At 46.9% G+C, this 22,272-nt stretch overlaps 1 protein-coding gene across 1 annotated transcript; it reads right to left on the bottom strand.

Annotated features, from left to right (window-relative positions):
* Positions 1 to 2,570: 2,570 nt before the first annotated feature.
* On the bottom strand, positions 2,571 to 17,060 carry LOC105997186. Its single transcript, XM_013031518.1, has 7 exons — positions 16,839 to 17,060; positions 16,434 to 16,557; positions 10,099 to 10,293; positions 9,146 to 9,150; positions 8,585 to 8,655; positions 6,220 to 6,324; positions 2,571 to 2,745 (listed from the first exon to the last, which is right to left on the bottom strand). Exons 1-7 carry the CDS (start codon positions 17,058 to 17,060, stop codon positions 2,571 to 2,573), a joined length of 897 nt encoding a protein of 298 aa, XP_012886972.1.
* Positions 17,061 to 22,272: the final 5,212 nt, after the last annotated feature.

The raw sequence follows: 22,272 nt of genomic DNA, 5'->3' as shown, positions 1-22,272 counted from the left end.
GCATGCAAGGCAAGCGTTCTACCACTGAGCCACCTTCCCAGCCCTGTATAAATTATTTTTATATAAGATACATATCATACACATATATATCTTATACTCACTTATCTATGCCAGTGGCTTATGCATGTAGATCTGAGATTTAAGTTTTGTGGTTCAAAGCCAGGCTGGGTAGGAAAGTCTGTGAGGGTTTTTTTGTTTTGTTTTTTTTTTATTGTGAAAATACTGTACAGAGGGGTTACAATTACATGGGCAAGATAATGAGTACATTTCTTTTCAAGCATTGTAGCCTCCTCCCTTGTTTCCCTTTTCCATCCCTTCCCATCCTCCCCGCCCCATCCTCTCCACCCCCCCACCTCTGCACCAAAGTTGTAAAGTTTGTTTTCGACCTAATGACTTGTACATCTCATTGTTGCAATGGGTCCACCTGTATCCCTATTTAAATGATTTGTTTCCAATGTTTTATTAATGAAAAAAATCAAGTTGCTGAGAAAGTACTTGCGATATGACTCTAATTGAGTTTAAGCAATGTAAGACTCTTGGAGCCAGAGTGTGCGCAATTTCAATCATAACTCTACCAATAATTAACTAAGTAACTTTGTTACTCTATTCTTTGTTTTATTGTTTTGTTTTGTTTTTGTCAGTCATGGGGCTTGAATTTGGGGCCTGGGCACTGTCCTTTAGCTCTTTTGTACAAGGCTAGCACTCTACCACTTTGAGCCACAGCTCTACTTAAAGCTTTTTGGTGGTTAATTGGAGATTATTCTCATACTCTCTCTTGCCCAGGCATACTCCAAACAGCCATCCGCAGATCTCAGCCTCTAAGTATAGCTAGGGTTACAGGATGAGCCAAAAGCACCCAGAAACCTTTATTCTTTTTTTTTTCTGCAGTCCTAGGGCTTGAACTCAGGGAACTGTCCCTGAGCTTCTTTTGCTCAAGGCTAGCACTGTACCACTTGAGTCAAAGCACCACTTTCAGCTTTTTGTTTATGTGGTACTGAGGAATCGAACCCAGGGCTTCATGCATGCAAGGCAAGCACTCTACCACTAAGCCACATTCCCACCCCCAACCTTTATTCTAAATTGCTTAGATATAACCAAGGTGTCTTCTTGTAGATGTATAGGCACTGAAGTATTATTCAGAGCTAAAAAGAAGCAAGCTATTAAGCCATGAAAAGATAGAAAATGCTTGAAGCCCTAGGTTCCATCCTCAGCAAAGCCAAAAGAGAAAACAAAAACAAAAACCCTCAAGTGCATATTATTTAGTTGGAGGCTGCCAATGCAAAACTACTACATACTGTGTGGTATTCATTACATAACCTTCTGGAAAAGGAAAAACTATGGAGATGTCAAAGACCAGTGGTAGCAAGCAGCTCAGGGGAAGGAGGAATGAACAGGAAGAGCATAGAGATTTTTTTTCTTTTTTGTGCCCATTCTGGGCTTGAACTCAGGGCCTTGAGTTCTCCCTCATTCATGGTTAGTGATCTCCCACATTGTCACTGTTTGTTTTTCCCCTGTGGGGCCAGGAGGAGGGATCCAGACCAGGTCTCAAACTTGGTACCTGATGCTTTCCCTCCCTGGATGATATGTTACCACCTGAGTCAGGCCTCCAAAACCATGGCTTTTTGCTAGCTAATTAGAAATAAAAGTCTTGTGGATTTGTCTCCCCTCGGCTAGCCTCCAACTGCAGTTCACAGGCATGAGTGAGCTACCACTGCCTGGCCACAGGATTTATTTTTATTTATTTGTTTATTTTGCTGGTCGTGGGGCTTGAACTCTGGGCCTGAGCACTGTCCCTCAGCTCTTCAGCTCAAGGTGTGTGCTCTACCACTTGAGCTACAGCACTACTTCCAGTTTGCTGGTGGTTTATTGGAGATTAGAATCTCCCAGACTTTCCTTCCCAGGCTGGTTTTGGACTGTGTCCTCAGATCTCACCTCCTGAGTAGCTAGGATTATAGGTGTGACCCACCAGCCTTCAGCTTTCTTCTTTTTTTTTTTTTTTTGTCGGTTGTGGGGCTTGCACTCTGGGCCTGGGCCCTGTCCCTGAGCTCTTCAGCTCAAGGCTAGCACTCTACCACTTGAGCCACAGCACCACTTCTGGTTTCCTGGAGGTTATTTGGAGATGTCTCACAAGCTTTCCTGACCAGGCTGGCTTTGAATTGTGATCCTCAGATCCTAGCCTCCTAAGTAGCCCAGCTCAGTTCAGTTTCCATACCAACCCACCAGATAGGCTTGTGTTTAGGGGCCAGAGATATAAATACAGTAGATTTGCAACTCAAGTGAAGAAGCCCAAATAGGCCTGAGAGGCACTAAACAGAAGGCTAATACTCCCCACCCTTTCAAATTACACACGACTGAATTGTCCTGCTATAGGTAAAGAACTTCACTTAGTACTGATCCAGTCAGGGTCAGGAGGCCTTGGAGGCTTAGGCCTGGACCCCCCTTCACTCCCCAGCCCCTCTTCTGGCTAGAGGGAGCCTTTGGATCACACAACACCTGGGGAGTCTAGCACAAGGATGGCACCTCCATGGGAACTTTATTAATTCCTCACGCTGTGGTCTGCAGGGAAGAGGTTACTGGCTCCTGTTGGGGGGCGTGGACTCTGCACTGCCAGGGTCATTCTCTGAGTCGTCTTTGGGTTTGGACACAGGCTGGAATTTGAGTAGGACAGGTGGGGAGAAGATAGAAGCTCTCACACCATGGCATGGAGTTTCACCTGTATTGGGGGATCCATTACAGGCCGAAGTCCTGCATGGGAGAAAAGACATCATATGTTCATGAGGTAGGACACCAGCACAAAGGGCCACCAAAGGTACAGGTGACAAAATCTAGCCTGCAAGATGACTTCCTGAGACAATTCTACTTCCAGATACCTCTCCTGTGGAGAAGAAACAGTACAGAGAAGCAGTGGACTATTCTGGTTCTGGCAAAGGGATGAGGAAGATATTCCAGTGCTTTTTTTTTTAACAGTAATAAAGAGAAAGCATTTTATGTTTCATATTTTCTATTTTTTCTGTTAAGGTACATGTGTGTGACTGCACATATGAGTGATAGATTATCAGTAGTTTACAGATTCAACAGTTCAATATGATGGTCATCTGCAGTAACTACAGATTACATGGGTGGCTGAGATGGTAACACAGTGAATATTAACATTTTCCATGAACAAATTATTTAAAATATTGTATAAATTTTTTTGGGGGGGGTCCGGTCATGGGGCCTGAACTCTGGGCCTGAGCGCTGTCCCTCAGCTCTTCAGCTCAAGGCTAGCGCTCTACCACTTGAACCACAGAGCCACTTCCGGCTTGTTTCTTTTTGCTTATGTGGTGCTGAGGAATCAAACCCAGGGCCTCAGGCATGCAAGGCAAGCGTTCTACCACTGAGCCACCTTCCCAGCCCTGTATAAATTATTTTTATATAAGATACATATCATACACATATATATCTTATACTCACTTATCTATGCCAGTGGCTTATGCATGTAGATCTGAGATTTAAGTTTTGTGGTTCAAAGCCAGGCTGGGTAGGAAAGTCTGTGAGGGTTTTTTTGTTTTGTTTTTTTTTTATTGTGAAAATACTGTACAGAGGGGTTACAATTACATGGGCAAGATAATGAGTACATTTCTTTTCAAGCATTGTAGCCTCCTCCCTTGTTTCCCTTTTCCATCCCTTCCCATCCTCCCCGCCCCATCCTCTCCACCCCCCCACCTCTGCACCAAAGTTGTAAAGTTTGTTTTCGACCTAATGACTTGTACATCTCATTGTTGCAATGGGTCCACCTGTATCCCTATTTAAATGATTTGTTTCCAATGTTTTATTAATGAAAAAAATCAAGTTGCTGAGAAAGTACTTGCGATATGACTCTAATTGAGTTTAAGCAATGTAAGACTCTTGGAGCCAGAGTGTGCGCAATTTCAATCATAACTCTACCAATAATTAACTAAGTAACTTTGTTACTCTATTCTTTGTTTTATTGTTTTGTTTTGTTTTTGTCAGTCATGGGGCTTGAATTTGGGGCCTGGGCACTGTCCTTTAGCTCTTTTGTACAAGGCTAGCACTCTACCACTTTGAGCCACAGCTCTACTTAAAGCTTTTTGGTGGTTAATTGGAGATTATTCTCATACTCTCTCTTGCCCAGGCATACTCCAAACAGCCATCCGCAGATCTCAGCCTCTAAGTATAGCTAGGGTTACAGGATGAGCCAAAAGCACCCAGAAACCTTTATTCTTTTTTTTTTCTGCAGTCCTAGGGCTTGAACTCAGGGAACTGTCCCTGAGCTTCTTTTGCTCAAGGCTAGCACTGTACCACTTGAGTCAAAGCACCACTTTCAGCTTTTTGTTTATGTGGTACTGAGGAATCGAACCCAGGGCTTCATGCATGCAAGGCAAGCACTCTACCACTAAGCCACATTCCCACCCCCAACCTTTATTCTAAATTGCTTAGATATAACCAAGGTGTCTTCTTGTAGATGTATAGGCACTGAAGTATTATTCAGAGCTAAAAAGAAGCAAGCTATTAAGCCATGAAAAGATAGAAAATGCTTGAAGCCCTAGGTTCCATCCTCAGCAAAGCCAAAAGAGAAAACAAAAACAAAAACCCTCAAGTGCATATTATTTAGTTGGAGGCTGCCAATGCAAAACTACTACATACTGTGTGGTATTCATTACATAACCTTCTGGAAAAGGAAAAACTATGGAGATGTCAAAGACCAGTGGTAGCAAGCAGCTCAGGGGAAGGAGGAATGAACAGGAAGAGCATAGAGATTTTTTTTCTTTTTTGTGCCCATTCTGGGCTTGAACTCAGGGCCTTGAGTTCTCCCTCATTCATGGTTAGTGATCTCCCACATTGTCACTGTTTGTTTTTCCCCTGTGGGGCCAGGAGGAGGGATCCAGACCAGGTCTCAAACTTGGTACCTGATGCTTTCCCTCCCTGGATGATATGTTACCACCTGAGTCAGGCCTCCAAAACCATGGCTTTTTGCTAGCTAATTAGAAATAAAAGTCTTGTGGATTTGTCTCCCCTCGGCTAGCCTCCAACTGCAGTTCACAGGCATGAGTGAGCTACCACTGCCTGGCCACAGGATTTATTTTTATTTATTTGTTTATTTTGCTGGTCGTGGGGCTTGAACTCTGGGCCTGAGCACTGTCCCTCAGCTCTTCAGCTCAAGGTGTGTGCTCTACCACTTGAGCTACAGCACTACTTCCAGTTTGCTGGTGGTTTATTGGAGATTAGAATCTCCCAGACTTTCCTGCCCAGGCTGGCTTTGAACTTCGATCTTCAGATCTCAGCCTCCTGGTAAGTAGGATTACAGGTGTGAGCCACCAGTGCCTGACTACAGGATTTTTTTTTTAAGGCAATGAAATTACTGTGTATGACACTATAATGAAGGATACATGACATCAGCATTTGTACCAACACACAGAATGTGCAAGATCAAAGGTGAGCCTAGGAAGGTAGGCACTGGTGGGTAGGCACCTGTAATCCTAGCTACTCAGGAGACTGAGATATGAGGATCGCAATTAGAAGCCAGCCAGTCTGTGTGATTCTGTGTGTGTGTGTGTTTCTTATCTCCAAGTAACCACCAAAAAGCTGTAGCTCAAATGATAGAGCACTAGCCTTAAGAGAAAAAAATCCTCAGGGACAGAGACCAAGCCCTGAGTTCAAGCCCCAGGACTAATAACAGCATTCAGCCAGGTACTAGTGGCCTATACCTGTAATCCTTGCTACTCAGGAGGCTGAGATCTGAAGATTGAGATTCTAAGCCAGTCTAGGCAGAAAAGTCCATGAGATACTTATCTCCAATTAACCAGCAAAATAACCCAAGTGGAGATATATGGCCACACAGTAGAGCCTTGGGATAAAAAGCCAATTGAGAAGCTGAGTCCCTGGGTTCAAGCCCTACTACTGGCACACATATACATACACAATTAGCATTCAATGGCACTAGAACATATTTAGCATTCTAAGAGGAAAAGCAAGTGATCAAAACCCACATTCAGGGAATCCCTGCTTTATCAAATACAAATCCCAGGTTGCCTTTCAGTTGGTGATATCATTTAGAGTCATTCTTGTAAGTGGACTAAACGTCATAATGCATTTTTTTCCCCTGGACTTTGGGTACAATGCCATTCGGGGGGCAGAAGACCATTAGAAAGCCTGGGGATACAAAAGAGACAATTAGGCCCAGAGAGGCACAAAGTATGAGGTAGGATGCTGGCTTACCAGGGGAAGCCAGGGCAGTGGAGCTTGGGCACACTGTTTCCAGCCAAGTATGAGAAATGGAAGCCTCCGGGGTTGAGGACCAAGGGGGTCAGATCAACCATGTGGCTGCAAGACAAGGTAGAGACAGGCTGTCAGCCCTGGGCCCCTCCAAAAGCTTCCACATGCAGGATTCCCATACAGAACCCAGACTCTTTCCCTGGGGAAATGAGGATAATAACCACTCAACATTGTGGAGAGAAGCGAGGCACAGTGCTTCAGGCCTATAATCCCTAGCAACTCAGAAGGTTGAGATTTGGGAATCAAGATTCAGAGCCAGCTGGTGCAGACAAATCTGCAAGAATCTTATCATCAATTAACCTACAAAAAGACAAAGTAGAGGCATGTGTTAGAATGCCAACTTTGAGGGGGAAAAGGCAAGCAAGAGTGTGAAGCCCTGAGTTTAATCCCAGTACGAATACACACAAATAATAATAATAACAATAACAATAATAAATTGGTTGAGAGAAAACATCAATGGAGTTGGTTTTCAGGATACCCCCTAATCTTTAAGAAAGATTTTGTATTAGCATACATGAGTTGTACAGGGGAGGGTATCATTGTAACATTTCCATACTCCTATATTATATACCCTATCAACCTTATTCCTCTATCACTCTCTCTTCTTCTTTCCCCACCTTCTAAAAACAATTTCAAAAGATATCACTTGTCTACTTTCACACACACACAAAGTGCTTTGATCATATTCACCCTTCCTCATACATTCTACTCCCTCACATCAACATCTGTACCCTCAAACAGAACTTTACTATATTCTTTTTTGTGTGTGTGTGTGCCTGTACTGGGGCTTGAACTCAGAGCCTAGGCACAGTCCCTTTTTTACTCAAGGCTGGTGCTGTATCACTTGAGCTACAGATCCACTTCAGGCTTCTTAGTGGTTAACTGGAGGTAAGTCTCACAGACTTTACTACCCAGGCTGACTTCAAACTGTGATCCTCAGATCTTAACCTCCTGAGTAGCTAGGATTATAAGCATGAGCCACTGGTGCCTAGCATCTCTTATGATTCTTTTTAGTGGATATCAAGTGTATGAAGGATTTTCACTATGGTATTTCACAAATGCATAATACACATATATGTACTACACATATAATATACATATATATTATATGTCATATATAGTATATATTATACAAACATATATATATATATCTATCAGAATAATCACCTCTAGGAGAACAAAAAGATGTAGGGTAAATAATTTCAAAATACAGGGCTGGGACAATGGCTCAGTAGTAGAGTGCTTGCCTTGCATGCTTGAGGTCCTAGGTTCGATTCCTCAGCACCATATAACCCGAAAAAGTTGGAAGTGGCACTGTGGCTCAAGTGGTAGAGAACTAGTCTTGAGCTGAAGAGCTGAGGGACAGCGCCCAGGCCAAGGGTTCAGGCCCCATGACCAATAAAGAAAAAAAAAATTTCAGGGGCTGGGAAGGTGGCTCAGTGGTAGAGTGCTTGCCTTGCATACCTGAGGCCCTGGGTTCGATTCCTTAGCACCACATAAGCAAAAAGAAAAAAAGCCGAAGTGGCGCTTTGGCTCAGGTGGTAGAGTGCTAGCCTTGAGCTGAAGAGCTGAGGGACAGCGCCCAGGCCCAGAGTTCAGGCCCCACGACCGGACCCAAAAAAAAAAAAAAAGAAAGAAAGAAAAAAAATTTCAAAATACATTGTAAACTACATATGTATAGCATAAGGGATCTCAAAGAAAGCTGCTGATAGGGTTGGGGGGGGAGCAAGAAAAGAAGGCAACAGAGAAGGTTATTCTGAACAAAATATAATATTTGCATATCTGAAATGCCATCATAAAACCACTTGATACACTAAATAATGAATAAAAGGAAAGTAAAACAGGCTCTGTTTCAGGTTAGTACCAGTGAAAGTGGAAGGCTAATGAAGAGGGTGAATAGGATAACCACAGTTGAAGTAGTTTACATATACGAAAACAAAACAATGAACCCTGTTGAATGGGATAAATGTGATAGAGGAGGTAAAGTTGATTGAGATACATTATTTACATATTTGCAAATATTGTAATTAAACCCTCTTGTGCAATTAATGTATGCTAATTTTTAAAAATAACAGAAGTGGAGTGATGGCTCAAGTGGTAGAGCACTAGCCTTAAACACAAAAGCTCAAGGATAGTGCCTAGGACCTGAGTTTAAGCCCCAGAACTGGCACAAAAATAAATAAGTAAATAAATAAAAATAAAGCTAAAAAAAAAAACCCTCTCTATTGTTCTCTCTTTTGCTGTCACCCTATCCATATACCAATGTTCCTTTTTCACTTCCCTCAAACCCAGAGTAAATTCCTTCCACCTCTTTGGGTTTGATGACAGGCCATTCCAGGTTAATTTCACTTCAGACTTTGAAATGTCCAATTTCTCCATCTGCAGGAAACAAAGAAATTTCAGGACAAATGTAGACACTTCAACATGCAGAACACTAATCCTCACGTAAGAACCAGAAGATTTTCATTCATTCAGCATAAATATCAATGCCATCATTGCTTTTGACATTTTAGGGGTACAGAGAATGAACTGATGGCTGGGATCCTAACCCAGCATAGAGGGCTGCCTGGAGGAGGTGGAAAAGGGACCTGAAGTGAGATGCCCAAGATAAACAGAAAACTGGAAGTATTTACATTGAAAGGAGGCAACAAGGAGACAACAGCCATGGAGAGGAGAAAAGTGAGGTCAAGGTTAACCCGAGGGACTGGGAATGTGGCTTAGTGGTAGAGTGTTTGCCTAGCACGCATGAAGCCCTGGGTTCAATTCCTCAATACCACAAAAACAGAAAAACAGAAAAAGCCAGAAGTAGCACTGTGGCTCAAGTGGCAGAGTGCTATCCTTGAGCAAAAGCAGTTCAGGAACAGTGCACAGGCTCTGAGTTCAAGCCCAAGGACTGGCAAAAAAAAAAAGAAGAAGAAAGAAAGAAAAGGTTAACCCAGGGAGAGGCCCATGGCTTACCACCTGTCCTTTGGGAGTTCAAGAAGCCTCACCAATGCACTTGGGTGAAGGTAGAAGTATGGCGGGGGGGGGGGGTGGAGGGGTCCTGGGGCCTGAAATCAGGCCTGGGCTCTGTCCCTGAGCTTTTGTACTCAAGGCTAGTGCTCTACCACTTGAGCCACAGCTCCAATTAATTTTTGTGGCTAACTGGAGATAAGAATTCTCATGGGGAGCGCTGGGATGTAGCTCAGTGGCAAAGCGCTTGCCTAGCAAGTGCAACGTCCTGGATTCGATCCCCAGTACCAAAAAAGAAAAAGACAAAAAAAATACAGTTAAAAAAAAAAAACAAACAAGCAAACAAAAAAAAACAACCCTTGGGGCTGGGAAGGTGGCTCAGTGGTAGAGTGCTTGCCTTGCATGCATGAAGCCCTGGGTTCAATTCCTCAGCACCACATAAGCAGAAAAAGCTGGAAGTGGTGCTTGGCTCCAGTGGTAGAGCCCTAGCCTTGAGTTGAAGAGCTGAGGGACAGCACCCAGGCCCAGAGTTCAGGCCCCATGACTGGCAAAAAAAAAAAAAGAATTCTCATAGGCTTTCCTTCCCAGGCCTGCTTCAAACCATCATCATCAGATGTCAACCTCCTAGGTAAGTAGAATTACAGGTTCAAGCTACTGGCACCCAGCAGTCTGTGCTTTTGACTCACACTATGACCTGCCAACCAGCTGCCCCTTTTTAATCCATTGAAATTCTACCAAACCTGGACTACAAAGGACTATCTGCAGGGATCTGAGTGCCATGGCTGCGAGCCTGGACAACAGCAGGGATTGTTCTGAGTAGGAGGCCCAGAGGCTGCCCCAGCATGAATCTCTGAGGTGAGGGAAGTCCACTGACCGTATTTGGAGGGAAGGGACCAAAGACCCTAGGCATAGTATAGACAGGTGGTGACGAGGCCACCACAGAGGCCATGGTGTTGACAGGTGGAGGCAGTGCTGGAGGTGACAGGCATGGGGAGGTTGACTGGTCCTGTGAGAAGATGGGCTCTGGCTTCTTGAATTTAGGCTTTCTCCTCTTCCTCTTGGCATCTATAACAAAAAGTGCAGTGAGTGCCTAACCTAGGCCAGTGCAGGGTAGAATAGGGGCCTAAAATAATGGGGTACAAGGTCTTCACACGATCCATAAGAAAGGGAAGCACCTCACAACAATAACTCGAAGAACTTCAGACAGGCACCACCAAATGCCATCTTACCAACCCCATAGTCCTATGGGAAAAAGGTACTTCTGTCTGAGAGAGATAGAGCTCTGTCTGTACAGTCAGAATCCACACTGGACAGTAAGATAAAGTACAAACCAGGAACTAATGACTCATATCTAAAATCCCAACTACTCAGGAGGCTGAGATCTGAGGAGCACAGTTCAAGGCCAGTTCTAAGAAGGGAAGTCCATGAGACTCCTATCTCAATTAACTAGCAAACAAGCTGAAAGTGAAGCTGTGACACAAGTGGCAGCCTTGAGCAAAAAAGTTAAGGGACAGCATTCAGGCCCTGAGGTCAAGCCCCAGTGTATGTAAGGGACATCCATGTCACAGACCTGGGTGAGCAGACCCAGACTCAGGGCTGTCTTGGGGCATGGATATGAAAGGGCATGTATCCTTCATTAGGAAACATCCACTGAAGTCTATAGAGGTGGCCTCTGGAAGGGAATCTATGAGGGTTTGGACCCTGGGCCACTTCCTTCCCTTGTTCCTCTCTTTTAGATCTTTCTAACATATTCAAGAGCCAGGCTATTTGTTCTGTTTACACGTTGGAGATGAGTAGCATGGTGGTACACACCTGTAATCCTAGCTACTTGGGAGGTAGAGGCCAGCCAGGGCAAAAAGTTTATTTTTATTTATTTTTTATTTTGGGGGTCTGGTCGCGGGGCCTGAACTCTGGGACTGGGTGCTGTCCCTTAGCTCTTCAGCTCAAGGCTAGCGCTCTACCACTTGAGCCACAGCGCCACTTCCAGCTTTTTTCTTTTTTGCTTATGTGGTGCTGAGGAATCGAACCCAGGGCCTCAAGCGCTCTACCACCCAGCCACCTTCCCAGCCCAAGGGCAAAAAGATTATAAGACCTTATCTCAAATCAGTAAAAAGTTCAGTGTGGTGGTGTCTATTACACAAGAAGCAAAAATATGTTGGGGTCCAGGCCAGCATGGGATAAATACAAGACTCTAGTTTTAAAATAACAAAAGCCAAAAGTGCTGGAGATATAGCTCAAGGGGCAGAATATCAGTTAAGAAAGCACAAGACCCCTAAATACTGCAGTACCACACACAAAGTAGAGATGTCCACAGCGCTCAGGCCCAGAGTTCAAGTCCCACGACCGACAAAACGAAAACAAAAAACAAAACAAGTAGAGATGTCCAGTGACAAGAGTGCTAACACATTCCTCAAATAGCTCATCAGAACAGCTCATCTATTAACTGTAGTGATAATAATCAGCACCCCTCTGGCCTGCAGTTAAGAGCCAGTGCTCCTGAACCAACCCAGACCCAAGCTCAAGTCCAGCCTCAGCCATATCCATACTACATGACCTTTCATATGTCACTTAACCTCCTGATTCTTTCTTGTTCTAACCTCTTCTTCCTTGTTCTAGAGTTCGAACTCTCAGCCTGGGTACTGTCCCTGGGGCTCCTTTTGCTCAAAGCTAGTACTTTACCACTTGAGCCACAGTGCCACTCTTGTCTTTTCCTGTGATTAATTGAAGATAAAAGTCTCACAGATTTCCCTACCAGGCTGGCTTCAAACTGCGATCCTCAGATCCTCAGATCTCAGTCTTCTGTGCAGCTAGGATTACAGACCTGAGCCACCAGTACCTGGCTCTCTTGTTTTTGTGTATATGTGTGCTTCTGGTGTATGTGTGTGTTGAATCTGGGTCTTGAACTCAAGGCCTGGGCACTAAGCTAGCTAGCATTCTACCACTTGAGCCAAACCTCTACTTCTGGCTTTTGGTGGTTAACTGAAGAGGCTCACAAACATTCCTGCTCACGTTGACTTCAAACTTTGATCCTTAAGGATCTTAGCTTCCTGAGTAGCTAGGATTACAGGTGTGAGTCATCAACACCTGGCTTCTATTTTTGGGTTTTTGTTTGTTTGTTTGTTTTTGCCAGTCCTGGGGCTTGAACTCAGCCTGGGCACTGTTCTTGAGCAGCAGCTGCTGCTGCTGCTGCCGCTTCTTTCTTCTTCCTTCTTCTTCTTCCTCTCCTCCTCCTCCTCTTCCTTCTTCTTCTTTTGCCCAAGGTTACCACTCTACCATGTGAGCCACAGTGCCACTTCTGGCTTTTTTTTTTTTTTTTTACTTCTGGCTTTTTCTGTGTATGTTGTTCTAGGAATTGAACCCAGGGCTTCATGCATGCTAGGCAAGCACTCTACCACTAAACCACATCCCAGTCCCATCAACTTCTATTTTTATTTTTTTTTCTTTTGTTCAGTCATGGAGCTTGAACTCTGGGCTTGGGCACTATCCCTCAGCTCTTCAGCTCAAGGCGAGTGCTCTACCGCTTGAGCCACAGTGCCACTTCTGGTTTTCTACTGAAGATAAGAGTCTCACAGACTTTCCTTCCCCGGGCTGGCTTTGAACCGTGATCATCAGATCTCAACCTCCTCAGTAGCTAGGATTACAGGCGTGAGCCACCAACGCCCAGCTCAACTTCTATTTTCTATAAAACAGAGATAAATAACCCAGAAGCCACTTCAGTGGCTATATATCCTGTTATTGCAACCACTACATGAACCAGACACATGGATGAGCCACGTAGAGCACTACAGAAAGTGGAGGCCTTCATGTGTGCGGGGTCTCCTACCCTACTTCTAGTGTACCTATCACTCAACACAAACACACCAGAACTCAGTCTGAATCCAGTAGAGCCATTAGAGTGACTGTTGAAGAAATAGGGGACATACGAACTCTCAAAGCACAACACAATTTCAACAGATGACATGAGGGGGAAAAGAGAGGAAGTGGCACCATCCATCTCAAAGAAGTATCCAGAGATTGCCCATGGCAACCTCAACTTACATCTGCCATTTTCATGTGATTAAACTGTCCCAATGGAACACTGTGTGTGTGCTGATACTCCGGGACTTGAACACTGAGCGCCTGGGTGCTGTACCTTAGTTTTTTCACTCAAGGCTGGCACTTTACCACTTGAGCCACAGTTATGCATTTTGGCAGCTAATTGGAGATAAGAGCCTCATGGACTTTTCCCAGGCTGGCTTCAGACTACAATCCTCAGGTCTCAGCCTCCTGAGTAGCTAGAATTACAGGCATGAGTCACTGGTGCCCTGAACACAAATATGCTTACTCCAGTGCCACAGTAACTTAAGAAGCCTAACATCCAAAATGAATGTGCATGCCTCAGTGAATCCTGATAGGAGGTTGAGATGAGATCATTTGAGCCCATAAGTTCAAGACCAGCCTAGACATCAATAAAAAATTCATCTAAAAAAAATTAAGGTATGACCTAATGAATTAAGAAAACAGAATGAGCCAGCTGTTGGTGGCTCACCCCTGTAATCCTAGCTACTGAGGAGGCTCAGATCTGAGGATCATGGTTCAAAGCCAGCCTGGGCAGGAAAGTATGTGACTCTTTTTTTTTTTTTTTTGTCAGTCATGGGGCCTGAACTCTGGGACTGGGTGCTGTCCCTCAGCTCTTCAGCTCAAGGGTAGCACCCTACCACTTGAGCCACAGCACCACTTCCAACTTTTTCTGCTTATGTGGTGCTGAGGAATCGAATCCAGGGCCTCATGCATGTAGGGCAAGTACTCTACCACTGAGCTACCCTTCCAGCCCTGTAAGACTCTTATCTCCAATAAACGACTCAGAAAACTGGAAGTGGCGAGCCAGGTGCCAGTGGATCACGCCTGTAATCCTAGCTACCCAGGAGGCTGAGATCTGAAGATCGTGGTTCAAAGCCAGCCCGGGCAGGAAAGTCCATGAGATTTATCTCCAATAAACCACCAGAAAACCAGAAGTGGTGCTGTGGCTCAAGTGGTAGAGCGCTTGCCTTGAGCTGAGGAACTGAGGGATAGTGCCCAAGCCCAGAGTTCAAGCACCATGACCAACAAAAAAGAAAGAAAGAAAGAAAGAAAACTGAAAATGGCATTGTGGCTCAAGTGGTAGAGTGCTCATCTTGTGGTTGAGTGCTCACCTTGAGTTGAAGAGCTGTGGGACAGCGCCCAGGCCCAGAGTTCAAGTGCCATGACTGACAAAAAAAAAAGAAAAAGAAAACACAATGACAACATCTGAGATTCCCTTTAAAATATGCTAGGCAGCCAGGTGCCGGTGGCTCACGCCTGTAATCCTAGCTACTCAGGAGGCTGAGATCTGAGGATCATAGTTCAAAGCCAGTCGAGGCAGGAAAGTCTGTGAGACTCTTATTTCCAATAAACCACCAGAAAACCGGAAGTGGCTCTGTGGCTCAAGTGATAGAGTGCTAGCTTTGAGCTGGAGAGCTGAAGGACAGCGCCTAAGCCAGAGTTCAAGCTCCATGATCAACATAAAAATAAAATAAAATATTCTAGGAAAAGACAAGGAGTTACAAAGAATGAAATAAGCATGGCATGAGGAGGCCACTGGCTGAAGCTCTGGTGACAGATACTTTGGGTGCACTTTCTTCCTGTGGGGCTTGAACTCAGGGCCTGGGAGCTGTCCTTGAGCTCTTTTTGCTTAAGGAAGTGGTACTGTGGCTCAAGTGGTAGAGCGCTAGCCTTGAGCTGAAGAGCTGAGGGACAGCGCCCAGGCCCAGAGTCCAGGCCCCACAATCGACAAAAAAAAAAAAAAAAAAAGAAAAGAAAAAGAAGAGTCTCACAGACTTTCCTGCCCAGCCTTCTGAGTAGCTAGGTTACAGGCATGAACCACTAGTACCTGGCAGTGAATGTTTTCTTTGTAGTCTTTTTTTTTTGTGTGTGTGTGTGTGTGCCTGTACTGGTGCAGTTAATTGGTGAATCTTTTTTTTTTTCTTTTTTTGGTCGGTCGTGGGGCTTGAACTCTGGGCCTGGGCGCTGTCCCTCAGCTCTTCAGCTCAAGGCGAGCGCTCTACCACTTGAGCTACAGCACCACTTCCAGTTTTCTGGTGGTTTATTGGAGATAGGAGTCTCACTGTCTCTCCTGCCTGGGCTATCTTTGAACCTTGATCCTCAGATCTCAGCCTCCTGAGTAGCTAGGATTACAGGTGTGAGTCACCAGCTCACATCTGGCTTTGAACATCCATCTTCCAAGTCTCAACCTCTTGAAGCTAAGATTACAGGCAATAACCACCAGCACCTGATTTGTGACCTCTAGTTTTACGTGTAATTGTGTGTGTGTGTGTGTGTGTGTGTGTGTGTAGTATTGGAGCTTGAACTCAAAGACATTACTCTGCTTTGGCTTTTTTGCTCTCAGTTGCTGCTCTACCATTTAAGCAATGCTTCTAGACCAGCTTTTTGCTGGTTAATTGAAGACTTTTCTGCTTAGCCTAACTTGGGATAGAAATTCTCAGAACTCATCATCCTGAGTAGTCAGGATTATAGGTGTGAACTATAGATGCACACTGTATGATCACTTTCTCAATAAGAACTCTGACAAGTGCCTACTAGTGGGTGATAGATATGTCAGGCTGGCTGGGTTAGTAAAGCCAGGCAGAACCTATATTTCTCCAGACACTACTCCAAAGCATCATATGAGTTTATCTGCAAGGACTCTCCAGTTATAAGGGTAACAGTGATTTGCTCAGATAGGAAGAACTGGAAGTTGGTCTCCTATCTAGCCAATCTAGCTAGGAGCTGTGCTTGTTTCTCTCTGGACCCCACCTGCCCCAGGTCTCCCTTTCTGCTCTGAATAAAAGTTGGCCCCAGCCTAGCCTCGTTGGCTCATGCCTGTAATCCTAGCTACTTAGGAAGCTGAGATCTGAGGATCATGGTTTGAAGCCAGGCAGGGCAGGAAAGTCTGTGAGACTCTCATCTCCAATAAACTTCTCAGAAGAAAAAACAAACAAACAAACTGGAAGCGGGGCTGTAGCTCAAGTAGTAGAGTACTAGCCTTAAGCAAAAAGAGCTCAGGGACAGTGCCCAGGCCCAGAGTTCTAGCACCAAGATCAGGTAAAACAAACAAACAAAGCAAAACTGGCAAGTCCCTCAAGTGGACCCCAGCCCCTGAACTGCTCTGCGCTGACTCCTAGGGAGCGTAGGCAAAGGTTGAACCTCACCCTGGGAGTACAGGTGCACACGGAGGATGCGCCTCTTCAACTGCTCCAGGCGCTGGTGCATCTCTAAGGCTCCCATGGTGTTGCAGTGGTTCAGATCCCCCTGGACAGTACTGATGAACTTAGCCTGCAATAGGATGCCAAGAAGGCAAGGCCGGAAGGAGCCCGAGAGGTGAGTCGCTGGTCTGTTCATTGGGCATTGGATCTGCATTGGGCATCTGGAAATCGTTACCTGGGGTCCCCAGCTAGGCCCAGTGGTAACTTCTGCCCTTTGCCCCTCCCCGCCTCTGTCCCAACCTCAGAGCCCTGCCCCCAGGGACAGCCAGAGGTGCTGGGGGAGGGGAACGTGGACGGGAGGGGGGGAGGAGGCGCTTCTGCACTCGGGGACCCCTTCTCCCTGGTCCGCACCCAGAGGAAGGAGAAGAGCCCTCGCTGCTCGCACTCGATCTGCTTGCCCCGGCGCATCACCCGCTCCGCCAGCGCGGGGTTGCGGTCGAGGGTGCGGAAGAGGCGGCGCAGCGCGCGCTCCGTGTAGATCGCCGCCTGCCTCTCAAAGTCTTCCTCCGAGATGAGCTGGCAGAAGGTCACACTCAGGGGGAACTCGTTGTCGAACTCGTCCAGGACCTCCATCGGAGGGGGGACTGCGGGTCGTTGGGCCCCAGATGCCTGGGGAGCGGCGGGGGGCGAGTGTTTGGGGCCGGGACTCGGGATCTCCCGGGGTTCGCTCATTCCCACCCAAGGGAAGGAGGTAAGTGGCCCCTCCCCAGGGCTGAGGCTGGGGGGGGCTACCCGAGGTGGCGGGGTCCTTCCAGCAGAGGCTGTTGGAACGCACCCTCTCTTCCCTTACAGCCACGGTGCAGAGGCAGTTCCCCTGGCCGACGACCACCCCCCTCCCTAGCCCTTCCCAGGCAATGAGGGTGGAGGCGGAGGGGCGGGGTCAGCCCCACGCACGTGACAATGCTCCCCGCTCTGGGCATGCGCTCTGGCTCCAACGACGGGACGGACAAGATGGACGCGGCTCCAAGGCGCTCAGGATGGATGGGGTCAGGTCCCATTCCCGCCCGTGCGCCAGGCAATTCTGGCTTTTATCTCCTTCTTACTCATGTCCACGCCCGAAATCTTACAACTTCTCTGAGGCACTCATCCCTCGGGCCCCAGACCAATGCCCACTCAACCTCGCCAGTCTGTAGCCTTTCCCTGGGGGATTGAGTCTTGCTTCTCCCTCACTTAATTCCCACTTGACCCTTTAAGACAACTTACTCTCTGGTACACAGCCCCCCCCCACACACACCCCTCCTTGCCCCCAGCTCAGGCACCTAGCTTCTTTCCACCTTCACCTACATCCTGGACCCTCTTCATGAAGTACCTTCCTTTTCTGCTTGTTCAATAGCTGACCCCACTATCAACCAGACATTGAATGGGTACACTTTGGACTGCTTTCCTCCGTCTGTCCATCAGTCCTGGATGCACAGGAAGACTAACCAGAATTTTTGCTTCCTACAGCCAAACCACCAGCTTTCTACTTCCAGCTTTCCCCAACATAAGAAGTGGCAGGAACTTCTTCCTGCTTGAAGTCAGGACAACCAGGTGGAGACAAGTGAGATCAGAGGCAGGTCAGAAAAATCAGAAGTGAAATAGAAAAGAACCATTCTACTGTGCCACACACAAAAGCTGGTAGAAGAGCTATGGTTTGGCCTAAGCAACCTTGGGGTATGTCTCCCACAGAGCCAGAGTAAGGACAGGATGACCTCTGAGGCTAATGGGCCCTAGAAGCCTTTGGAGTCAGGCACTGGTACTTACATACCTCTGTATCTTTCTTTCTTTTTCTTTTTTTTGGGGGTCCGGTCGTGGGTCCTGAACTCTGGACCTGGGTGCTGTCCCTCAACTCTTCAGCTCAAGGCTAGTGCTCTACCACTTGAGCCACAGCGCCACTTCCGGCTTTTTTCTTTTTTCTTATGTGGTGCTGAGGAATTGAACCCAGGGCCTCAGGCATGCAAGGCAAGCACTCTACCACTGAGCCACCTTCCCAGCCCCAACCTCTGTATCTTTCTTCATGCTGCTTTCTGCCTGATGGTACTTACATAAACCTTTATAGAGGAATGACTTTTTTCAAGTATCCTCTGAGGGTCAGTGATAGTACTATCATATTAATAATCATGCTTCATGTCTTATATTTGTGGTGGTATGTGTTTGTATGTGTGCATGCATGCACACACACGCCCGGTCCTGGTGCTTGGACTCTGTCCAAGGGCACTGTCCCTGAGCTTTTCAGTCCCTGATCTGCCCAAGGCTAGCACTGTACCACCTGAGCCAAATGTCCACTTCTGCTTTTGGGTGATTAATTAGAAATAAGAGTGTTACAGACTTTTTCTGCTCAGTCTGGTTTCAAATCGTGATCCTCAGGTCTCAGTTTCCTACATAGCTATTGGCATGAGCTACGGGTACCAGGCTATTTTTTTGTTTTTTAAAGTATACCAAGATAGGGCTGGGATGTAGCTCAGTGGCAAAGCACTTGCCTAGCAAGCGCAACGTCCTGGGTTCGATCCCCAGTACCAAAAAAGAAAAGACAAAAAAAAATACAGTTAAAGTATACCAAGATATTCAACCATGGTGGTACTTGCTTGTAATTCTAGCAGGTAGGAGGCAAGTCCTAGTTTCAAAAACACAAACAAAGTATACTGAGCCCTTCTGGGCCAGGGAGATTTAAAAATCAAAATACAATGTGTGCTAGTGGCTAGTGCCCGAAATCCTATTTACTCAAGAGGCTGAGATCTGAGGATTGTGGTTCAAAACCAGCCCAGGCAAGGATGTCTGTGAGACTTTTATGTTCAGTTAACCACCAAAAAGCCAGAAGTGGAGGGACATCAACTAGGCCCTTAGTTCCAGCCCAGGATTGGCATATATACGCACACACCCATGGCCTCTGTTCTCAGACTCCCAGTCTAAATGAGGATTTCAGCCACTAGAAGAAAACTGAGATAGAATAGGCTCTGCTGGAAGAATTAGGACCAGAGAGCTAAAAGAAGGCTTTCCTTGAGGGATTCTTTAACAGCGAGTATAGAATCTGTTCAAGAGAAACAAGCAGGCTGGGCACCAGAGGCTCATGCTTGTAATCCTAGCTACTCAGCATGCTGAGAGCTGGGTATACTGGTTCAAAGCCAGCCCAAGCAGAAAAGCCCAGGAGATTTGAATTAACCACCAAAAAGATGGTGAGGAGCAGCCACCTCTAGCTTTGGGCCCAGGAGTCCAAGGAAAGGGAAGATGAATTTCATTCAGGTGACCCTGTGATCAAAAAGCATCAAAGGAGCTGGGCACCAATAGCTCACACCTGTAATCTTAGCTACTCAGGAGGCTGAGATCAGAGGATCACAATTCAAAGCCAGCCCGGATGGGAAAGTCCATGAGACTCTTATCACCAAGAAGCCACCAGAAAATAAGAAGTGGCGCTGTGGCTCAAGTAGTAGAGTGCTCACCTTGAGTTGAAGAGTTGAGGTACAGTGCCCAGGCCCAGAGTTCAAGCCCCATGATGGACCGGAAAAAAAAAAAGAAAGAAGCACCAAAGGGTCAGGACTAGAATGCAAGGAGCTTGTGCCACTGGCATGCATCCTCCATGGTACTAGGGAGATGTAATATCATTTCCAGTAGTATAGAAATCAGTGTTGCAATGTTCTCTGCCAGGGGTGAAGAGTACTCTCAAAAACCCCTCTGGAAACCTGGGTTTCCTCTCAGAGACCAGCTTGAATGACTGTCATTCACTGGGTACATTGTGTCAGGTCCTGATGGTAGAGGTGGCCCAGCAAGCACACCTAGGGGCAAGATCCTTGGAAGTTCAGCTCCAGTTTTCTTATTGCAGATGTGAAGGCAGGCATGCTAGGCACATCACAGTCCTCCCTGCAGGCTCAGGACATAGCTAGCTCCCTTTAAGAGAACAAGCTGGCAACTGGGCCCTGTAATCCTACCTTGTCAGGAGGCTGAGATCTTCAGATGGAGATTCAAAGCAAGCCTGAGCAGGAAAGTCTGTTAGAATCTTATCTCCAATTAACCAAGGAAAAGTGGAGCTGTGGCTCAAGTGGTAGAGTGCTAACTTTGAGCAAAATGCTCAGGGACAGTGCTCAGCCCTGAGCACGCGTGCACATGCACACGCACAAGCTCACACACACACACACACACACACACACACACACGAGCATGCACACACAAACTAGTCTGGTTCTGGTTGATAGGCCTTGCTGTATCATATCCCAGATAAATGTCACTCCAGCTGATCTTCAAGGCAATTAATGCCCTAATGTGGAAGCTACCTCCCAAAGCCAAACCCCGAACATTCACTCCAGACTCTTTTCAAACATTCAAGGAAGTCTGGGTCCAGTTGACCCCCACATGGTAATAGTTGGACTGGATCTGAGCCAGGTACTGAAAGCCTCTGCATGTGGCCATTTATTTCTCCACAGTCTTACCTGGGGAGCCAGTGTGGGAAGATCTTCAAATAAGAGCCTTTGTGAATCTGAGGTCTATGTCTTTCCATCTATCCAGCCATGTTAGACAGCTTGGGGGATGACCTAAGGATCCACTGATCCTCTATCTGATGAAGAATCCATCTCTGGTGTCCATGTTTAACTAGTCCATGCATGTGCTGTCTGGGATTTTCAGCTTTCTGAGTTTGAGAGAAAGGAAGCAGCAAACCCTCTTCCCACCAAGCACTGTGAGCAGCAGGCAGGGCCTGACCAATGCCCTTTCATCATTGCACTGCTTTCCAGCAGCCCACAGTAGTGCAACAGGGAAAGAGTGTTGGCCAGGCCTACTAGCGTCTGTCTTTTCTCTCTCCCCATGGTGGTGGTAATGGTGGTGGTGGTGGTAGTGGGTGGTATCTGAAACCTGGAATGCAGGCCCACTAGGCGGGGCCTCTGCTTAGGGGGAAGGGTGCCCTCTGACCCCAGAGGCCCAGGCCTGGCTAGAATCTCAAGTTTCCATGGAGAAGGGAGTGAAGTAAGGAGGGGGAGGGGAGAACCTGCAAGCCCAAGGTACTAGGCCTAGAGGGAGGAAAAAGGGGTTGTGATGGGGAGGGAGGGGGTCTCCAAGGCTGGTCACAGATGCTATGACAATATCATTGCACTGCTTCTCAGAGCACAGTAGTGCAACCTCGTCAGAGCATCTGCAGCCAGCAAGGGGGGACCCCATCGCCCACCATACTCGCAAGGCGGGAAGCTGAGCCAGGGATGGGTGGGTGGGGCCAGAGCCCTTGTCCATGACTTGGGGGCGCAGAAGACGATATCTGAAGGGCTGCCATCTTCAGGGTCTTCAGAACCCTAGGACATCCAAACCAGATCCAGGATCTAGTGGAAGACAAATCACAGCTATGTTGGGAGAGCTGATGGGCTAGACAGAGGAGGGAGGGCACACACAAAGGAGAGGGACCGCATACTGCCCACTCTCTGAAGCCCACTAGTGCTCGGAGCAGGGCGAGTACAGCCCGACGACCCTGCGCCCATATTCGCCCCGCAGCTCTGGGACCACAGTGCCCGCCCCCTACCCCCACCCCGGTGATACACCTCTTCTGAGCTCAATTCCCCATTGCCCTGGCTCCTAGCCCTCCCTTGGGCTTTGCATTCTGTCCTAACAGATTCTCCTACCCAAGGGTCCACAGCGGAGCAGAAAAATGCTCCCTTCTGGACTTCGCTGTGGAGTGAGGGCGTTCGGGGGTCCTGGTAGCACCCCCTCCACACATCCCACTCTGCCGCCCTTCTTCCCGCGCCCCTCCGCCCCAGATCGGCGACTCACGGGAAAGACCCTCCTTTTGCCCAGGGCAGGGACAATACCTAGGCTAGTGCGAGCAAGTCCTCCA

This window comes from Dipodomys ordii, unplaced genomic scaffold (genome assembly GCF_000151885.1).
Source record: "Dipodomys ordii isolate 6190 unplaced genomic scaffold, Dord_2.0 Scaffold141, whole genome shotgun sequence".
Classification (NCBI taxonomy): domain Eukaryota; kingdom Metazoa; phylum Chordata; class Mammalia; order Rodentia; family Heteromyidae; genus Dipodomys; species Dipodomys ordii.
Note: the sequence above shows the minus strand (reverse complement) of the source record. Positions and strands in the feature narration are given on the sequence as shown.